This window comes from Plectropomus leopardus, chromosome 20 (assembly GCF_008729295.1).
Source record: "Plectropomus leopardus isolate mb chromosome 20, YSFRI_Pleo_2.0, whole genome shotgun sequence".
NCBI lineage: Eukaryota > Metazoa > Chordata > Actinopteri > Perciformes > Serranidae > Plectropomus > Plectropomus leopardus.
Window position 1 is genome coordinate 8,119,487 of NC_056482.1, and position 20,972 is coordinate 8,140,458.

At 39.8% G+C, this 20,972-nt stretch overlaps 1 protein-coding gene across 7 annotated transcripts in view; it reads left to right on the forward strand.

Moving 5' to 3' along the window:
- The first annotated feature begins 5,755 nt into the window (after positions 1–5,755).
- Positions 5,756–20,972, forward strand: part of rapgef1b (Rap guanine nucleotide exchange factor (GEF) 1b) — a 62,020-nt gene continuing 46,803 nt past the window's right edge. For all 7 annotated transcript variants that reach the window (XM_042508887.1, XM_042508891.1, XM_042508892.1 and 4 more), the window contains exon 1: positions 5,756–6,049. In XM_042508887.1, coding sequence (XP_042364821.1) covers positions 6,022–6,049 — 28 coding nt within the window. In that variant the 5' untranslated portion in view covers positions 5,756–6,021. The remainder of the gene's footprint in view (positions 6,050–20,972) is intronic.

Consider the following 20,972-nt stretch of genomic DNA (forward strand, 5'->3'; position numbering starts at 1 on the left):
CTTGTGTCTAACCCCATTATTGATACCTCCATCTTAATTCCACCATGAATCGCTCGCTTGAAAAATCACTCCATCGCATGTTAACAAAGGGGCCAAAGACAGAGGACCCCGATTGTTGTGGAGGTATTTTTCCCTCCTTCTCAGATAAACGTATTCAGTCGTTTAAGCCTCGCTGATCCCCTCCCTCTTTGCCCAACTCTCAGATGTGAGACAGACGGAGGGGCCTGACCGCTGGCCAAGGTTAACAGAGCCTTAAACTGTGTTTGAGCTCTGCATCACACGCCCACCACCGCAGAGATCAAACACTGTTCTTCTCCCGGCTCCCACTGATAACTCTCGGCTAACAAAACTGTCTCGCTTCTCCTTTCTTTGCCCTGTCTGCCGTGAACCGTACCCAGCCCGCAGCACACCCGATCAGACTCTAAGCCCAGTGTGAAACTTCCCAGTTTAAACCAGTATCAACCTTCCCACAGTAATTGTATGTTTCGATCCTGAAAATCTGAGCGTGGGGATTGATTGATGCTTGTTTCAAGTAATCCCTTTCAGTTTAGAATAGTTAGGCAGCAGTGTTAAGGTGTTATAAAGTATATGACGACTTATTAATGGTACAGTGTAGGCTAGTTGATGTGTTTGTTTCTTGTAGGCCTTGTCATAGTCTAATGTAATTCCTGCTATCAGCTCAGATTTATTGTCTCTGTGACTCTCATCAAGAAAACAGCATTGTAATGCCAGATTCAGTTACACCGGGCTAATCCCTCTCAAATTACATTTCATCAGCACTCCCTGGACCTGCCTATACATTGCTACAAAGTAACCACTGTGGGGTGCATAAAGCTCAAGGAGACAAAAAGCATCAGTAGTTCATGAGCACCACTCTGTGGCACAAAGTATAATGGCAGTGTTAGGTTACTACCTCATTTTATAGCCATTAGATAGCAGCAAAGAGCTAAAATGCCATGGCTGTGATCATGGATGGATTACTGAACAGGCCTACAGGGCACAGGCCCAGGGGCCCAGAGTTTCAGGGGGTCCACTTGCAAAATTTAAATCGTCAAATTAAAACATAGTGACTCAAAATGACCACAAAGAGATGCAAAGAGACACATGGTTCCATCAGTGAGACACAAAATTACCTCAAGGAGACCCAGACGACTGCTAAAAAACTTTCAGTTTTCAGATTGTGTCACAAGTTTGATGACTTTAGACTCAACAAAACAAAAAAAGACCTGTGACTCAACTTAGGCTTTAACACTGATGACTTGTGACTTCACTTGAACTTGAGCCTTTTGATTTGAAATGACTTGTTACCGACCTCAGAGCCCAAAGATTGAGAAGTATCTTTTTTAAAAAGTGTGCCACAAATCAATTGAGTCAACTAACATTTGCACCATTCATTCCCAGCAAGTCGACACATGATTCTCCAGATCCACTCGCTTTGAACCAATAACACAGCATCCAGTCGAGTTGCAGGAGAGAACCACGAATTACTAACTTCACATTACTGAGTGCCAGTTAGAAAAAAAATTAAATAGAAGATAATTTTGTTCATGTACAAAAACTATGTGGTGGTTAAAAAAAGAATTGCAGTTTGCAAAATGTGAAGTCAAAAATTACAAATGACACAACTTCCAACAAACTTGTTTTAACAAATAAAATAGAATTCATGAGTTTTGTCAGTTGAATTGTTAATCTGTTGTCAAAACTGCACTCTCTTTAGTGAAGAGCATAGTATGACTTGTTTAGGAGTTGAAGCTCAAAGTTCAGGGCTTGGAGCTTGATTAGAGACTTGCCTGTCATGACTTGTGGCTTGAGTGCAAAGACTCGAGACTTACTTGTGACTTGCAAAACAATACTTGTTTCCAACTCTATAAATTGGGATCAACTGGCACATTCAATTTACAACGACAAGGAGATTCACCATTATAAGAACACAGGAGTGAACAGTTTTGTGGTTTAAGAACACGTCATGGATCTGACGCAGACTTTTCTCAAGAACGAATTTGGGAAAAAAACTTTGTAGGATATTGATGAGTAAGGCGCAGTGCCTTAAATAAGGGAAGTATTCACTGCCTTATGGAGCCAATATTTTAGAGCCAAATTGTGTAGATGACCTTTTGAGTTAGACAACTGCTTGGCTGATTAAAGTTGCAGCACTGACAGACTTAACGCAGCTTATCAAGGAAAGCTAAGACACGAAAAACAGTCTGACTCTGATTGTGCCGTGAGGCTTTTCCTGTCCCGACAAGTCTGCCACTGCTCAGGAGTTCATTGTCTTCCATGTGCAACTTTATCATAGCCTCAAGGAAGGTATTCCACTCCTTCCCCTACACTATTCACGCCCACACATTCTGACTACTGCGCACACACACACACACACACACACACACACACACACACAGAAAGCACTTCGCACTTGGTATATGGGTGTGGTTTCTGCTGTGCAAGCAAGAGCACGAGGGAGCAGGCATAATGACAGCCAGTGTAAATATGAACCCTTGACTCCCTAGGCCTCGCTTTGATAGCTGATTAAACGTTGTTGATGATGAGGTGAGCTGCACAAGGCGTGAAAGAAGCCTCTAACAATATGACGAACTCCTTATCTCAGTGTTTTAATGCATCTGCTTTCTGCGAGCGCATTTCAAACGTTACAAGCTGACCCAGATCACTCAGAGAATGTAGATCATTTCAGTCAGATCAATTATTCATAAAAAGATGACAGGGCGTGCCTTCTTCGTCTTGATATGCCAGAGCTATGCTGGTAATCTAGAAGGTTGCTCCTTAATGGCGCGGGATAATGTGCAGTACTAAATAGGCAAAAGCCAGAGTCAGCAGTTTACTGAAATCAGGGTTAAATCCCCCCCCCCCCCCTTCATTTCCCCACCATCAGGACAAGTTGTGATTGGGGAATAGGAGGAAACTAAAGAATAACTGCAGGCAGCCAATGTTTCAGTACGTCCAACAGAGGGCTCTGTGTTTCCATTTAAGCTGTATATAACTGAAGTAAAACAAAACTTCAAATTTTAAAGACCACAGTATTTCCAGGTGGGAATATTTTTCATTCAAATATCAAAATTTGCAACTAACCTCTTCAATCACAATTTATTGGTTGGTCCATAAGTTACAAAATGTCGATTCATTCTTTTGTGGCGCTGCTCAATAGTGCAGAACAATTTCTTATGATTAAGTTCAGTTGCACTTTTTTAAAAAAAAAAACTTTTTTCTAAACAAAGAAATACAAACTTGATTGGAAAATGTGATTTTTGTACATTTCATAAAAAAATAAATAAATTTAAAAAAACAGACAAAAGCAATGTCTCTTTACAGAAATCATGACCCGGCTATCTTTGAGCAGTTTCATGTAGGAAAATGTTTTTTTTTCTTTCTTCTGAGCTACAGCCTTCAACTGAATCACTGTGAAAAAGGGAACATGCTGACATCTTCAACACTCTGAAATTTACACCAAAACATTCTGGGGATAAATAAATAGTAAGACAGATATTATGAAAAATGTGTTTTTGAATTTGGTATGAACTGTTCCTTTAAGATTAGGTTGGAAAAAAATTAATAGAATTTACACTCAGGTCTGCTTTTAATTATAACAATAGGAGCTGATGCCTTAGCTAATATAGCCAGTAATGATGCAAAAAAACACCACCTTAAACAAAGACCACCTCAGCTAACATTTGAATTAAAAAAGCTTTTATGAAATAATACATTAACGTTTATGTGAAAAAGTGCAGAAGCAATAGCATATCATACAAACCTAGATAAGGCTCTTCAGCCATTAATAGAGAAGGCAGCCTAGAAAATGTGCTTTATTACATTTACTGTGAAGCTGATTGTTGATACTCACATACATATGAATTGCTGAATTTCCAGACCAGTACAGTTGTGCATCACTTTAATCTGTTTTTTTTTTTTTTAGAGTCGGCTGTATCTTTTGGACAGTGATGGTTGATACAGTTTAGTTTCTGAACAGCTGAACTTGTTCTTCCAAGCCAACAGGCTGTCTGTCATTTCATCAGCCTCGTGCTGCTGGGATCAATGATGAGGTCAGACATGGTTGTGTGACGGCGTGGACTTTAGTTTTTAACTGGGTCATATAACACCCATTCAAGCTGCCCTGCAGTGTTTTCTTTTTGTTTCATCTTTTTCTACATTTGTGTATTTTTCATCTGTTTATATGTTTTTGTGCACTGGTGCCTTCTCTGCGCCAATAGTTACATTCAATTTTTGTTTTTGCTGGTGGGGAATTCATTCTGCACAAACTACTCGATTTTGATGTTTAGTGAATTCCTATAGTGTCAAATGCGTGCAGAAGACAGAGGATTTAGTCTGTGACTCCATGCAGAATCAGTGACATCTTTTAAAGGTCCAGTGTGTAGGATTTAGGGGGATATATCAGTAGAAAATTAATATAATATAAGAAGTATGTTTTTTCTGGGAGCGGGTCCTCGTCTATGGGAATTGCCATGTTGCACCACCACGTTTGTACAGTAGCCCAAGATGGACAAACAAAACGCTGGCTCTAGAAAGAGCCATTAGCAGCATCTTAAGTTATCAGAGAAAAAACACACTAGTAGGTGCTGGGCTAGTGGTCCGTCTGTGATGCACCAAACAGCGCTGGAGAAACAATCTGGCATTAGGGCTGTGAAACTATTTTATTTAGCGTTTTTAATCATTTTAATCACCACATCCATTCATTTTGGAAAGGAGGAGACCTCTGTGGATAATTTGGCTCCCAGTTATCCTCCCAAATCGTAGACACTGCTCCTTTAAACCACTTCTTTTTCTTTAAAAAAAGAGAAACCTTTAATTTATGCTTGCACACATTTCCAACACATCTTATCTGATTTAATATTATTGTCACTGTTTTCATAATACATAATTATGAGGTATTTTACTCCATTTTATTTTCATGTTAGGCTACTTTAACAGATTGAAACCGGGATCGATATCTATTTTCTCGTTCTACGTTCAGACACCTTTGAAACCTGAGCAAATTGATTTGATTTATTTCTAAACCTTGGGGAGAAAAAGGCAACAACCAACTGGGCAAAAAATGTCACACAAATTGAAAGAATTTAGAAATAGGTAACAAGAAAATTACCTCAAAATAAGTTTTTTAAAAGGAGGGGAGGATTAAAAAATAAGGAATACAAATAAATAAATGAATAAAAAATCCTAAAAATATTCTGAAAATCATATTTGTAATTCCAATAATTATATATCTAAAATTATGTTACACTGCTTTCTTTCTACATATGCTTATCTTCTATATTATTTTGTACAACTGCTTATTTTGAAAGCTCAATAGAGAGTTTACTGAAAGTGTTACAGAAAAACATAAAATAAAACATAATAAAATCTTTTTCAGCACGTATTCTGGATCATTTTTGCGTTTCTTTCAATTTTTTTTTTACTTTTTGTGCCTATTTTCAGGTGATTTTCTTGTAAGTTATGTCTTGTTATGTTGCATGTTGCCTCCTCGTGTTCTTTGAAAGAGGTCAAACCAGTTCGCGCTGGTCACTTGTTTTGAAAAGTGACGTGTAAATTAAGTAAATCATTATCATTTGGCATATCATTTATCTCACCGCAGTAATACCTGTCCCTGGAAACAGACAAACAAACCCATATTAGTTCCAACTCTTTGAATTGAAATGGAAACACGCCCATCCTCTTGTTGACAGATTGATTTGACTAATTCCTCCCGCGAGGGGGCGCTGCTCTACTGACTGAGCGGCTCTGTGCTGAGTCTAGGTTCAAGACATTACTGTGTGTGTTAGAGTGTGTGTGCTGTGTGTATCCAGTGAAAATCACCCGGAGACGGACTGAGACAGTTTTTGACCGTACCAATGTGTGTGGCCTACAAATCTATGATATTAACCCCGGCGGAATCATCTCATGGACACAACAGTGTATCGAAAATGAGGGAATAATCGGAGGAGGCACGCGGCGAGGCTCGTCTGTAGCTAACGTTTTGTTGAACTGCGAGTGGGATCACAGCTGCTGGCTACGAAAATGTCGGGAAAAATAGAGAGCAAGCAAGGTAAGTGCTGCCCGGCTAGACTCACTGCTCCACCTCGGGATACTGTATAACGGTATTCCTCACACGGGGCACGGATGGATCAAATGTGGGGTCCGCGGACACATAACACACGCTAAACGGCGCTCCAGATAGCGTTTGGACGGATATGTTGGGTGTAAATGGTGGTTTAATTGGGCCTTATGGATTGTTCTTTTCTCGGCTATCCAGTTAAAATAAAGCGTCACCATATCAGCTAACGTTAGCTGTTAGCTCCTGAGCAAATGGCTTTTATGTGTTTCAGCCTCATGCTGGTTAGAGATAGCTGCTTAACTGGCCAGTAAATGATTAACATTGTTACATTAAAGCGTTTTAGTGAGATAAATGTTGTGGGCTAGCTAGCTTGGAAAATACCATTTAAACGAGCTATCATACTACTCCACCGGCATTTCACCATTCAGCTCAGCGGTCGTAAATATACCCTGGTTTGATTGTTTGGGAGCATTTGGGAACAAATCTCAGCTTTTCATTCAAGAATGAGCGTTTTTAAGACACATGAATGTGTGAACTTTAAGTGTTCAAAAATAATCATTTTTCTGCTACATTGCTGAATAACATTTAGGACGTTTTTGTAACGGGAGCTAGCAGCAGCTATAGGTTAGCTTTTCACGAGCTAACGCTAGCTACGTTATTACCTAGAACACTGGAGTTGAAATGCGTTCACGCCCAAGACTGCCGTGTGTATTTGTGTTGTGGTGATTTCCACATTGTGTGCACGTGGCATATTTCTCCGCTTTGACCCTTGTTGTGATTGTGTAGTAGTACTGTGCATTTTGCATGCAGCTTTGAAGACAATAAAGCAGGGTGCATTCAGTCTGAGAGGAAACAGGGTGGTCTCGGGTATGCTTTTGGAAGGAAACTTTATACCCGCCAGCGACACTTGCATCCCACTCCACCAGCTGTCTCCCTGCCTCGCTCCACATACAGTGCTGTCCGGTGATGCCTGCAGTAAATGGACACACACACACACACACACACACACACCAGTACAGACACACTCAGCTCCCAGTAACAGGCGGGGAGGGAGTGTCATCCACCACTAGCTCAGTCATTCTTCACGGGCGTAAAAGTTTCCGATTCCTTTCGTGTCTTGCAGACAGATGACTACATATGGTCACAGCTAAATGAAAACTCAGAGGCAGTGTCGTTTTTTGCAGATTGTGGTTCAATCTAGTTAAAAGCAGATAAAGGATAATAGAGTCAAATCCATCACTTCTCCCAGGCTTTAAGTTGTGTCTACCAGGTCACATTTCATTTCTTCTTAAGCCACGTTTAAGAAAAATGACAATAAATCTACCTTGTACCTTGTATTTAGCGACAGGGGTATAGCACGAAATTCTTGGCCCTATGCACAAGTAGTCTCTGTGCCCCCACCTCCCCTCGATCCATGTATCTCTTACGCACATTTTGAATTTTGGTATCTCTCTCACTCATTTAATTTCTCTTTGAAACTTGGTGTTTGTTAGCTGTTTGGTCAGATACGGATGTTATTTTGTGGAGGCTAGATGGGATTAATACCTTTGACTACTGCAGAGTCAATTGGCGAAGGTGCGAATGCTGATTGTCACCTTTCCCCATACATTAAAAAGCCAGATGTTACTGTTTTTTTGTGCAATGGAAAAGGGCTCTAAGATACCTACCATAATTTTCATACAAAGTTCAGTCTTGTAACTGATTTCTTCCCCTATTTAATTTAGTCATAGCACTAACTGCTTAGAAATTAAAAAAAAAAAAGATAATAAAACCACAGTTTAAATTCCAGACTTTTTAGCCCCCCATCCCCTTCGGGGCCCTGGGTAATCAGTCCCACCCCTCCACTATGTGACCATGCACATCGATCTCAAATATGTACCCAGAGGACACACTATGCTGGATGGAAAGAGGGGGCAAGGATGGGGACTCGTGGTAGCACTGAATAACTGTGCAGCAAGCGAAGCTTCAGTGTTAGCTTGTTAAGCCTTTTCCTCAGAGAGAGAGAGCGAATGTGTGTAAGGATTGGAAGAAATAGATGGTGTTAAAAGGAGACTCTTGTCTGTGTGGGCTTAGGCTGCAGAGACTCTACAGAAAGGGGACCAGTTTTAGACCTCGACAGAAGGAGATTAATTCACTGGTGCCTCGAGGAGCAAATTAAAATGGAAAAGATTTGGATAAAGTGAAATAAAGTTCGGAGCAGTAAGTAGGGATTCCTGCACATGGATGCAGTCATCACGGTTTAAGGTTTAAATGTTGGTATAATGCAAATGGTTACCAGGACACAGACCAAGTAGGACTATCAATGCACACATGGACACCAAGCTCCAGCAGGAGACTTACGGCCTGCATTTCTTTCCAAGTCATACTCTGTTATCACCATGGATACTGTGTCCTGCTGTCACTGACTTGTCCTCCCTTGGGGGGTAAACAGTGACACACTGTTACCTGTTTGGAGCCTCGTCTCCCGCTTGTGTGGAGCTGTAGTCAGGATGTCATCACCTGGGGAATCGTGTGGGTGGTTCCTCTGTCTGTTTCAGCACTGAACCCCGTTCTCTGTATACGCACCCACATGACTTCATCACTCAGGCAGCTCAAACTGTAATCCATAAACAGAGCAACAGGAGCAGACAGCTAAACTCATCTCAAATGCTTTCCTTGGAGAAAACTAACTGGGTGGAGAAGATTGAAAATGTGGCAGTGTGCGTTTTTATTTGGATGTACACACTGTTTACTGTGTTGGACTTGTTTAAATGGATTAAGAAAAGGGGGCAGTTTGGTTAATTGGATCATAAAATTAAAATAATATAGATACTCATACCTGAAGTTGTGCATAAGTTGTGTTAAATAATGATCTAGTTTGTTATGTTCAAGCTAGCTCTTGTTAACAGTTGAACATTGGAGGTCTCTTAATTCTTCTATCCAGAATTGGGCAAATTTCATTTTTCTCACTCGTGCAAAATAAGCCCTTTGATGAGCTTATTTTGTCTACGAAATAAAAAGACAGGGTTTCCGCTGTCATGGAAAACTTGGAAAAGTCATGGAATTTTGTTGTGTATAAAATAGGGCCGTACCTGAATCAGAATTATGAGAGTAGAATCAAATATGTCAAATATTTTACGATTCATTTTGTTATCCCTGTTAAGTTTTAAAGTTTGAATTGTTATATAGTAAACAAGCTGACGGTGCTAACGACAAGATCATAAACGTGCAACAGTTTGTGCTCAACTTGAAGCAATTTAGTCAACTGAGGGTCTCAAACTGATGATTCTCCGACTTTCATGGGCAGCTCTAGTATAATGAAATTGTTACAAAAGCCCTCCATTGATAACTCTCTGCGTAATGTAACATTACGGCAAATTATTTTCTGTAGCTGTCGATGTAATGTAGATCTAATATGCAACAATGTGTTATAACATTTTACTATGACATGCGTTTCCTCATTTTCTCCCAGAATTCATCTTTCCTCATGTATGCCAGCTAGATCAAATTGTGTTTGAATAGTTTGGATGTTTGAGTGTGAGTCGAAGTGCAAGCATTTCATTTATCTTGGAAACAGGAGTTCAGTAGGGTGGCGTTAGAAGAAGTAGGTGAATCTCCAACTATTTATTGCGCAGTTTGCCGCAAATTTGAGAGCAAGGCGGATATAATGGAATCATTTTTCATGACAGTTAACTTTTGTCTATGATGTTTTGTGATATAATAAATAAATGATTGTGTAGGGGCAAGTAGATTGCCCCTAGATGACTCTGCCACTCAGCCATTACTCAAGTTAAAACTCTACTATGTTCACAGACCTTGCACTTTAGCAATGACTTGTAAATGCTTACTGAAATTAGTTATATTGCTCAATGTTTACAATGTGTATTTGTCTAATGTAATGTTTGTAATGACCTCATTAGACCCCAGGGAACGATTACATTGTTGCAGTAATATTTGGCAGTCGTAGATTTAATGCAACATCCTTGAAACAAGTTGTGGCACAGAATTTAAGCACCTTTAGAGCCACATTCCAGTATGAAACCTGCACCCACTTTTTAGGAAAACATTTCTGGTGAAAAATATAGTAGAGATACACATCTGCTGTGTCTTTACTTTTTTTTCTGAAACAAAGGGGGTCATCCTGTGTTCATGTGTTCATGTGTTCATTCTAAAACTGAATGGCTTCATCGCTGCTCCTTTCTGTTGCCAAAATAATTTGTGCAGTGGGTCTTTTTTTACTATTAAAGTTGATTTATTATAAAGATAAGTAGGTTTATAGCTTCTGGTGCTTTTTTGTATGCTTTGTAAAGCTGGGCAGTATATTGTTATTATAACGATATCGTGATATGAGACTAGGTATTGTCTTAGATTTTGGATATTATAGTTGTTGTCTATTCCTGGTTTTAAAGGCTGCCTTACAGTAAAGTGATGTGACTTTCTGAGCTTACCAAACTCTTCTAGCTGTTTTAATTTTTGCCTTTACTCACTTAATCATTATATGCACTTTTCTAATGATTATTTATCAAAAATCTCACTGTGTTAAAAAAATTTTAGGCACCAGTGGTCAACACTTCAATATTGTGGCAGTGTTGTTATCGAGGTATTTGGACAGCAATATCATGATATTAGATTTTCAATGTACCACTTAGCCCCATGTGTTGAAGAAGTACTGTGATGGTAATAATGACATATATATATATATATATATATATATATATATATATATATATATAGCGAGAGAGAGAGGTAGGTAGGTAGATGGATAGAAAGCGCTTGGATTGCTGTTAACATTTCCATTTAAGAAATTCGTTTTTGAGTGTTGTTGTATCTCTGTCTGACAAACCGTACAGCAAAAAATACCCTTATTAACACACAACTTGGGAATTAAACAGAACAAGCCTCAGTTGACACTTTATATTTGTATTACTGCGATTGCAAAACTTAGGCTATGTCCTCATTTTCCCCACAGTGACTGGGATTGTGACACAACAGTTTTGGCATGTCAGTATTGGTAACAAAGTCGTGGGAGTATGCTTTATTATTAGCCTGCAGACTCTTCTCCTACCGGACTGTCAATGGTAGTATTCCTTCCTTATTTTAGACACACACACACACACACTAAAACACAAAATGCAGGGTGAATATTTGCCTTTGAAAGGGTTTAGCTGAAACACAGAGTTTACTCTCAAGCATTCCTAGACTTAACACTTAAGTGTGAGTCTTTTTGATGACTTTGTGTTTGCTAAGTGGCTACTGCATTACCTTCAGACTAAAATATCTTCCTCCCCCTGATGGACAGAAATAGCAAGCCCCGCATGCCTTAGTCACCAAAACTTTGAGCAAGAGCTAAAGTAGTCATGATTACAAAAGGGTTCCCTGGACGATTAGGTTTACGCACATTGCTGATGAGTGATCCAATGTTGCACAGGGCCAGCTATGGGTCTCGGTTTGACATGCTGCAATTTTGAGGTCTGATGGCAGAAAGCATTTCACCCTCCCTCTCCCACAGAATGAGAGGCTTGCTGTTCCCATATAGGTTTAGCTGTGTTGTAATTAGTTTGTGTGTGTGTGTGTGTGCGTGTGTGCGCAGTGTGTATGGGAAAGCAAAATAAAAAAAAGAGGGAGGGAAGAAAGAGATCTTAGGGAGAGGAAGAAAGAGGGTGGAGGAAGGTAGAGCATTGATGGGAATCGAGTCTGTGCACAATCCGGGAGAGAAATGGATGGATTACATGTTGGGAAATGACTGGACCGAGGCTATCAATGAGCAATGGAAGGCTGCGTCTGAGAAAGGCAATCAGGTCTTTGTAACATGAATATATTCAAGGCCGTTCCGCCTTCAGCATCTTCAACAACATCCTTCAAGGAATTCAATTCCATTTACAGGTCATATTCATCTCTCTACTTCCACGTGAGCTCTTGAGACTTCTTTATCAGAGAGCGCCGTCTTATAAAATGATGCGTCGCTTGATTTCACCGCTGTGTGTTGACTTAAATGCCGGAGAGCAGGTAGTTTATTCCCACAAGTGGCCCTTGTTCTCTTCAGTACATCCCAACGCCAGATAATTGTGGGTTGGACCCTCTCCAGCACCAAAGATGACAGCTTCACGCAGGCATTCTGCACGTGATTATGCGATTCTAGACTTATTTGCAAGTGGAATCATTTAATAAAACTTTGGAAAAGCACATTACTTTTTAATTCCTCTTGGTGCTATTTGTGGATCTTTCCTCCCAAGTGCTGTGTCGTGTGTCTGAGTCAAGAGAGGATGATCATGCGGGCCAGTTTGTTTGTGACTAACTCTCAGCAGTGCTGTTGAGAGATAGCTGTGACAATGCCAGCCTGACAAGCAGGTGGTCAGGATACAAAAAGTATAATTGTCAGTATCACTCTTGGACTGGTTGCGGTGTGTGGACTCAGGCCTCTTGGATGGGCAATATAAGCTGGAGGAGCCAGGCCCCCTCAGAGGACACGGACTCCTCTCTGCAGGGGGATCTGGATGAGGACACAGGTAAAGACACACAAACACACATGCTTTTTCTCCTGAGGAGTGCACGGTGGTCTCCAAGCTTAATGTTGTTTTCTCATTAATGTTGATTGCTGTAGAGTAAACTAGGTCAGAGTACTAAAGAAACAGGACTGTTGACATTGATCTTCCCTCCAGATTTTTGCATATTGTTTAAATGATTATAATAACAATGAAAAAATGGATATAGCCTTGTGATATTCTCTGCTTTTCCACCATTCAAGCAGCATTGAGCCTAAACATGTCAGAGGAATTCGCATTATTTGAAATGTAAATGAACAGGCCAGAACACAGACTCCGTTTGTTGCTAAAAAATTATTCTCAAGAAGAGTTCTGTTTCAGAAGCCTCTTTGCGTGCACCCTACCCAGCCGTTTTTTGTGAAGTAATTCATACTTGCATTGTTTTTTTTGGGACGTGCACTCCTTTGTTTAAAGCTGCTGTCGCCACTTTTGGAGCTTTAATGTAAAATAGGCTCGCTGGCAGAATGAAATGCAGGGGACATTCCTCGCTGTGCTTTTTGTGTCGTGTGGCTTTATAGAAGGTGCTCATTTGCTCCGCTCAAGTCTTGGGTGGACCCAGCCTGAGGAGGCTGCTCTGCAGGGCCGCCGCTTTCCATCTCGGGCTGCCTCTCTGCATTGTCACCTCCAAAGTTGTAGCTTCTCTAATCTTGGCTCATCAGGTGAGGATCCTCCAGCATGCATAGATGCTGTGGTCTTAATCGATTTACTCAATAAAAATAAATTGTCATTTGTTACACTGTGGGGCTTTAATCTTGGCTTCTTAAATCCAACCTGCCTGCTTTGCTTCACCATGGCAGCTGAGCCTTGTTGGGGTTAACACTGTTTGATTTGTTAATGTTTGTAGTGAGTTTGTGCTGCTACCGTTAAGCTGCGTGAACAGATCCACCCTGGTGAGCCAGTAGCACATCGAGGCTCCATAATTAAGGCAGTTGAGTCCATCATTGTGTAATTACACAGTGCCGAGTGCCATAATACCTTGTTTTGAAAACACACAGTCTGTGGTGCGCTCAGCCTAATAAATCTGTGCATTTCTGCCCAGCAGGCAGTAAGAGTCACAGTTAGTGTGGGTGTGTGTGTATCTTGTGTCTGACCTGCCTGGCCTCTGTAGCTGTGATGGCCCTCACTGGGGAGGAGCAGTGATGTGTATGAAAATGTTGGACTGCATGGTGGTACAGATGAGGTCTCACTTCAGTCACAGCTTATTTGTGGGCTGCACTGCAGGGATATTATACAGTCTGGCTCATCAAGAATTATTCCTCTTTCTCATCTGATATGAGCAGAATCAGCTGATACAAGGAATCCACTAATTGTGAAATTTTGGGCTGATACAGTTGTTTAAAAAAGTTTTTTTTTGTTTATTCCCCCCATTTATTCCCTTTTTGTGCCAGAAAATAAAAGAAATCCACATCATAAAAATACAGTTGTACTGTTTTAAATTGAGCTGTCATTATACTATACCCTTAAAAATTCAATCAGACACGTTTATTAAACAAGCTTTAACCCTAAGGGATTGTTGACTATTTCACGCCCTTTTCATTCTTCATTTAATGATAATTTTGGCTGTGTTAGTGCAAATGGCATACATTTTGGCAAGATGTTTTTTTTTCATGTTGGAATTTCAAGCTCAGCTCCTACAGTAAATCTAAACTACACTGTGTAGATTTTTTTCTGTGTAAAATTGTTACATTCATACTGTAAAGTGCCAAAAAAAAAAAAGCGCTTTTGAAACCCATTCAAACTGAAATTTTCGATCCCACAGCCATCAAAGCATAAAAATATAGCGTGTTATTTCTGGGTTTCATTCTGGGCTTATCGGAATTTTAAATTTGTGCTAGACCAGATTATGTCTTTGTTTTTTGTACATATATGAAGAGAGCATATTGAGAAAATACTAGGTGCACCGTCACAAACAATGCTTAAAAAATTATTGACATATCCCAGGCTGTAATAATCCAAAAAATAATAATCTATTTAGCATACAAAAACTTAGTGGCATTATGAAAAAAATGTATTTAAAGGGTTAAAATTCTGAAAATGCATGAACATTTGATATTTATAATTAGATGCTGGTACCAATCTTAATACAGATTCACAAAATGTTTAAAATGCAGAAAATCTTTGCAGCTTTGTTAACTTATTGTACCTCGTCCAGTGTCTCCTAATGTGTACTGCTTAGATATCCAGACACAAATATCACTACCAAACCCAAAGCCTCCACAGTACATATTCATTCTAAAACATTATGAAGTTCAATAAACCTCAGGGACAAATACATGAAGTCAGTGATTCCCAGTCCTGCGTTCATTGCATCAATTGAATGCACTGTGTGATATAGGTTTAAAGTAATTAGATGTTGGAAGTAAAACTATCAGGACTAAAAACCACTACTGAAATTCATCATGAGTCCTGTTGTTGTTTTGGGTGAGATTTTACTTTGCGTTTCAGATTGCTGAGATTTGTGGGATTTTTCACGTGCCAATACACGTATTTCCATTTCAAACTAGAGCCAGTATATCACGTTTATTTCGTGAAAAGAAATGCCTGTCTGTCTTTTCTAAGCAGCCAGTCAAATGAGCAGCAGGGAGAGCGTTTGAAATAGCGGCCTTGGTGAGACTGAGAGCAGCCATCTGAATGGCTGAGGGAGAATAGGGAGATTCTGAAAAAAAGGGTTTTATGTCAAGTTGTGCTTCTGTGTTTGAGTGTGTCAAATCATTCAGACCCCAGGGTGTCATGGCTGGGTCAGGGAGCTGGCATACAATGAAGGGGATGTCCCACAGTTGCTGCCAGTTTCCGATGCCAGTCTAAATCAGGAATGAAAGAAGTTGACATTGCTTGCAAATAAGTCACTATAGTTGTCAAGGCAGATGCGGGCACATATTTGTGTGTGTGCTTGTCTGGGTAAATAAATGATTCTGAATCTTCAGTCTGGTATCTATATCTTACCCAAACAGTATATGACATAGTTTCTGTTTGAGTGTATCTGCCATCACTGAACTACATCCTCCTCATACAGCCTGGATGAGAGAATATGTTTTGAGAATGGCAATAAAACTTTCATCATGAACTAAGGTAAACTCAAGCCCCCAGGAAGTGTGCTTTCAAGCAAATTTTACATAGTGGCCAAAAGTGGAATTACAGCATCCATTGTTCATCACGTGATACCGTGGAGCCTAGAAAGAGTTTCTCCCATTGACTTACATTGGAAAAGAGATGCCTGTAAATCAGTGGATACATTTTTGTCGACATCAGAACCTTTGCAAAATGACTCATTTTACTATTCAGTTCGATGACATTTGGAAAGTCTAGAAGAGAGATTAAATTATTTAAGCTGGCATAGCACTAAACTGGAAGTCAGCCTCTCCGTCAGCTGAAGTTAGCCGCTCAGGTGCACTCAGCAGCAATCAGCTGTTTCAAGTCTTATGTGCGCATGTTCTATGTGCCCCATGATGCAGAAGATCTGGGTACTTTCAAACTGCAGAAATTAAACATTTTTTGCTTCATGCGAGCAGCTCTCATAGGAATAAACGGGGCCCCGCCTCCATGCTGTATCCAGGTTTTCTTAATACATCCATGCATAAACAGGGTCCACGTCTATCAACAACAAAACTGCACCAAAACATCTGTTTACAAACTCTCTTACAACCCAAGCGGTGTAATCCAAGTTTAATTTTATCCAACTGTATTTTTGTAAATTATTGTTGTGATATAGTTTTGCTGTTATTGAACGCAATCCCTGTTTACTTCAATTCATCAGAAATGTTTGGCTTTTTTGTAGTATGTGAAAAACTAATTTTTCCTACTAAATTCAAGGCAACATGTAGTGAGTAGTTGTACAAATGGTCATTTTGCAGGTGAAGTATTCCTTTAAATCTTAAACTAATGTGACTGAAATCTGTTTGAGCACGCACATGCTCAGACTGCTTACATGAAAGATTCAAATAGGCAAGTTAAAACCACAAACTTTTCATTTTTCATTACGTTAACCCAAATAAGTCCTTGTGTTCCTCAGTTCCTTAAGGAGTTTTCCAGCAGCATCATTTTTGGGGGGAGATGTGGCTTTATTACTGTCTCAATGTTTTTTTATTATTACAGTTGTGAGGCAACACGTATGGGACCTCTAGTTTGCACAAGCATAGTCATTATAACAGATGGCTAGTCATATTTTATATGGACATGCTAAAACCAATTGAGGAAAAGAAAAACAAACAAAAACCACCAAGTCAAAAAACAGCAATAATAATGAAGGGATATCCTCCCCTGAAACCCCCTTCAGAGCCACTTACCCAAAATGATGTGCCAAAAATAACAGAAACTGTTTGTGTATGATCCCTTGCCAATTAAGTGAGGAAGGGATTTTAAGGGATACCTTTCTTTTTCTTTCTTTCTTTCTTTCTTTCTTTCTTTCTTTCTTTCTTTTGCTGTAACTAATCCATAAGTGATTAACTTTGTGATCTCCAAAAGCATCTTATGTTCGATCTCTGCTGGAGCAAGAGATGTGGATATGACGTTGCAATCACCCCATCATCAAAAAGCTTGTCTTCAAGGAAGCATTTTCAGTTACCTAACTTTTGGCATTGGAAGATGCATCACTATGTCCGGTCATGCGACTTTTAATCACAAAAACATAGAAATGAGGCAACTAGGTTTTTTTTTAATGGGTTTTTGGTTAAAGCCTCAAATATGGTCTGTGTTTAACACAAGCTAAAGAGATTTTGTTCTGCAGCATAAAATTAATCAGTAACTACAGCAGTCTCAAACTTTTGAAGCTTTTAAGTGTCTTAAAAAAACAGTTGCTGATAAGTGGCCAAATGAGACGACAGAATGTCATCACGCCAAACGGCACTGAATACAGTTTTACAGCCACGCAGCCATGGCGACGCGACCATAGTTAGTAAGTTGTAACCTAGCAATAGCTTTTTTACTTCTGGCTATTGCATTTAGTCTTCAAAAACCCTGAAAGTGGAGTTCATTTGTGAAGATTATCATGTTGAACAAAGCGTGTAAGTATCATAAATGTTTGTTTACCACAGAGCTTTTTTTTCTGCAATAATCCAAAATCCCATGGCTTTTTGAGACGGAAACCAGGGTTACGTTAGCTTCCAACAGAAGAACATAATCTCTTGGGCACTCTAAATGTTCGGCTCAGGGGTGGATTGAAGTGTTTTAACATAGACAGCTGTGATAAAAAGTGCAAATGCGGTCGGGTCCATCTCTTTTGCTCAGTGTTTCTGCTGCAGTGTGTCTGCATTCAGAGGATAACCAGAGGACAAAATGTGAGTCAATCAATAAATCACTGGAAGATGATATGCAGTTATGTAGACACAACTTTCTTAAATTCAATTTTACTGCTGCATCATGTCATATGTGAAGGCTTTTTTAGATATCATTGCTTGTAACATCAAAGAAATGATATGTATATTTTCTATGCATGTATCTTTCGGATTTTTCAGGACATGATCCCAAGTGATCCTTAACAATAGAGCTCTTGCGGTCTTTATCCCACTTTTTTTTTTTTAACTTTCAAGTCAAGTTCCTCCCAACTTCATGTCCTGCCCCAACACGCTGTGTCATGTGGAAAAATGCCAAACCACAAAGAAACGAGCAATCTCAAAGCCATTTTATTAAACCTTTTTTAGAAACATATATGACACCAAAATAGACTTAATGTTTTGCACGAGTACTTTAAATAGGCTACTTAGACACAAATAGTTTTTAATGAAGGAAATTTACACCAATTTTAAAAACCAAAAAATGTGCAAAGGGGCTAAGAAAGAGTGAAACACGTTCATTGTTTTGCGTGATCATTAAAAGAATTTAAAAAAGAAACAGTGGTGTGTGTTGGATTATTCATCACTGACATAGTTTAAACAACCGCTGCCTAATTAGAAGTGGCTGTGCGAGGGCGAGTCTTGTTCTCTGTGGCGGACGCATCTGTCATCTGAGCCTATTTATAAGACGCTGTGAAACAATCTCAATACCAAGTTTGCCACGGTGCATTCGAGCTGCTGGATGAGTGTGTATTATTTGGCATCTGTCCGTCAGTCTTGTCCGATGCAGTGTGTGTACTCAGTGTGTCAAGAGGATGACAAGCAGCCTGCTGTACAGACAAGATCAGCTTTGTACAGACACTCCAACACGCGGAGAGTGGTACCACTCCTCGCTGCTTGAGGCCATTTACTCACAAGAACGCTGTTGCTTATGCTTCTCTGTATCTGTCTCTGTCTTGCACTATGGCAGTGAAGTGATTGGCTCTCTTGTGGCTGTTTGTCTGTGTGTAGGATCAGTCTCCTATCTCTAAGGGACCCCTAAGTGCTTTATAGTGCCTGTTTGCTTCGTGCTCTCTTGCCAAACAGCTGCCGTTCAGTGAGATCTGTGAATTCATCTGAGCAGATCACAGGGTTTTTAGCTGTCGCAGTGTCTCTGTTCTGGTGCTGCTTGATGTTACAGATACTGACAAGCTGGGTATTTATAGCACTTTGTGGTTCTTTAGTCTATTGGTTTCACCCAAGGTGAACCTGCTGCCTGTCTGTCTCCGCTGAAAACACTCAGCAAGTTTTAAATGGAATTCTAGAAAATGCAGTAAACCGCTGTAGCCAGAAGGTCATTTAAAGGTTCAGACTGCTTTGAGCGCATCTCTGTCTGGTGGCTGTGTGGCGCAGCAAGCTTCTTTGTCTTGTGTGAGTTCCAGTGCACCGTGTTATTAGGCCTTTGCCTGTTTAGGTGAGGTAAGTTGTTATACAAGGGGAGCTGTTAGCAGCAGAGGTTCTGAGTCCAGGCTGATCTGGACTGTGAAGTTTGTCCAGAAAAGAAGGAGTGGCTCTCAGTGAGGGAGACTAGGGACAGGAAATTGTGCCAGTGGCCTCGGCGTCAGGGGGGAAGGAACAGGAGGGGTACCCAGGATGGTGTGTGTGTGTGTGTGTGAGAGAGTGAGAGAGAGAGAGAGAGAGATTTAAAGCTTTTACCATTCTACCTCACATGTGCTTACTAAGGTTTGGTACTGTCATTTGAACCGATATGGCACCTGAGACACCAGTACCCAAAGGTACAATTTTTCTGGACTTTTACTTTCAAACATTTTGTTATTTACAAAGAACATTTTACAGTTCACGCATAATAGAACATCCTCCTCTCCCCTCCCAAACCCATCCTTTAAACCTCCAACTTGTGAGTCTATTACGAGGGCATAGCTTGTGAACACTGTTGTTTGTTTCTCGTAGAAAGCACAAGTAAACACAGTCACGTATAGTAGTAGTGTTTTATAGGGCATCAATCTCCCATTTACGCCTATATTCTTTTAAGAATAGATTTGAAGTGTAAATAAATGCTTCACGTCGCAGTTATGCCACTGAGCTGAGAAATGAGCCTGCACAGAGCCTGTGTAGACCAGACAGCTGCATAAATTAAAATGAGAACGTGCAGTCTAGATACTGGACGTGTTGCCCTAGCCAGTTTTGCATTACAAATTTTGTAGTGTTATCTGCATTGCTTTTTGAAGAAGTGTATACTTAAAACAGCTTTTGCTCACCATTGCCCTGACTCTATGACCTGAACATGCTGCAAGGGTAACATCGTCTGTCTTTCCCTTAGTACTCTCTGAGGGAAACCAAGATTTGGCAAGGATTGATATATCGTGAATCGGTACTACTGAAAAAAAAAAGGACAGGGTAAGCTCTAGGGTTGGGTACCCTGTCCTTCAGTATAACCATGTAGATGTGTGTCACTGTCATGGCCTCATTCATTCATGCATCAGTGTAATGATGAGCTGTCACCACCTTGGATTCCCAATATGGCTCAGAAAAAAATTCGATGTCACAATTAGGGCTACAACTAACGATTATTTTCATTATTGATTAAACTTCTAATTACTTTTTTAATAATTAATCGGTCTCTTTAGAATGTTTCGAAATAGTGAAAATGCCCAGATGATGTGATCAAATCGTGTTTTGTCTGAAACCACTTCAAAACTCAAACACATGCAGTTAACTATCATGAAAAATGAAGAAGAGTAGCACATATTACTACGGAGAAGCAGGAACTGACAAATGTTTGGCATTTTTGTTTAAAAAATGACTCAAACCGTTAAGTTATTTAAATTAATGTTAATTATTTCACCTCTAATTACAGTCATTTAACCCATTTATGTAAAAAACATAGGATAAGGACTAAATAATAGTTAAGAGAGTTCAGGTTATTTATCTTGCAACCCCTTTTCTCTGATAACATAAGTGAGGTGTCTCAATATGGAGATGCCTGAATGAATTTTCATAAGAAAACATTATTAACCACCACATGTCTGCATTGTGCTATATGATGTGCTGTTTTGCTCTTCACATCGTTTTCATTTTATTATCATTTCTGTTACAAGGATACAAATTCTATAGATGAACTAATAT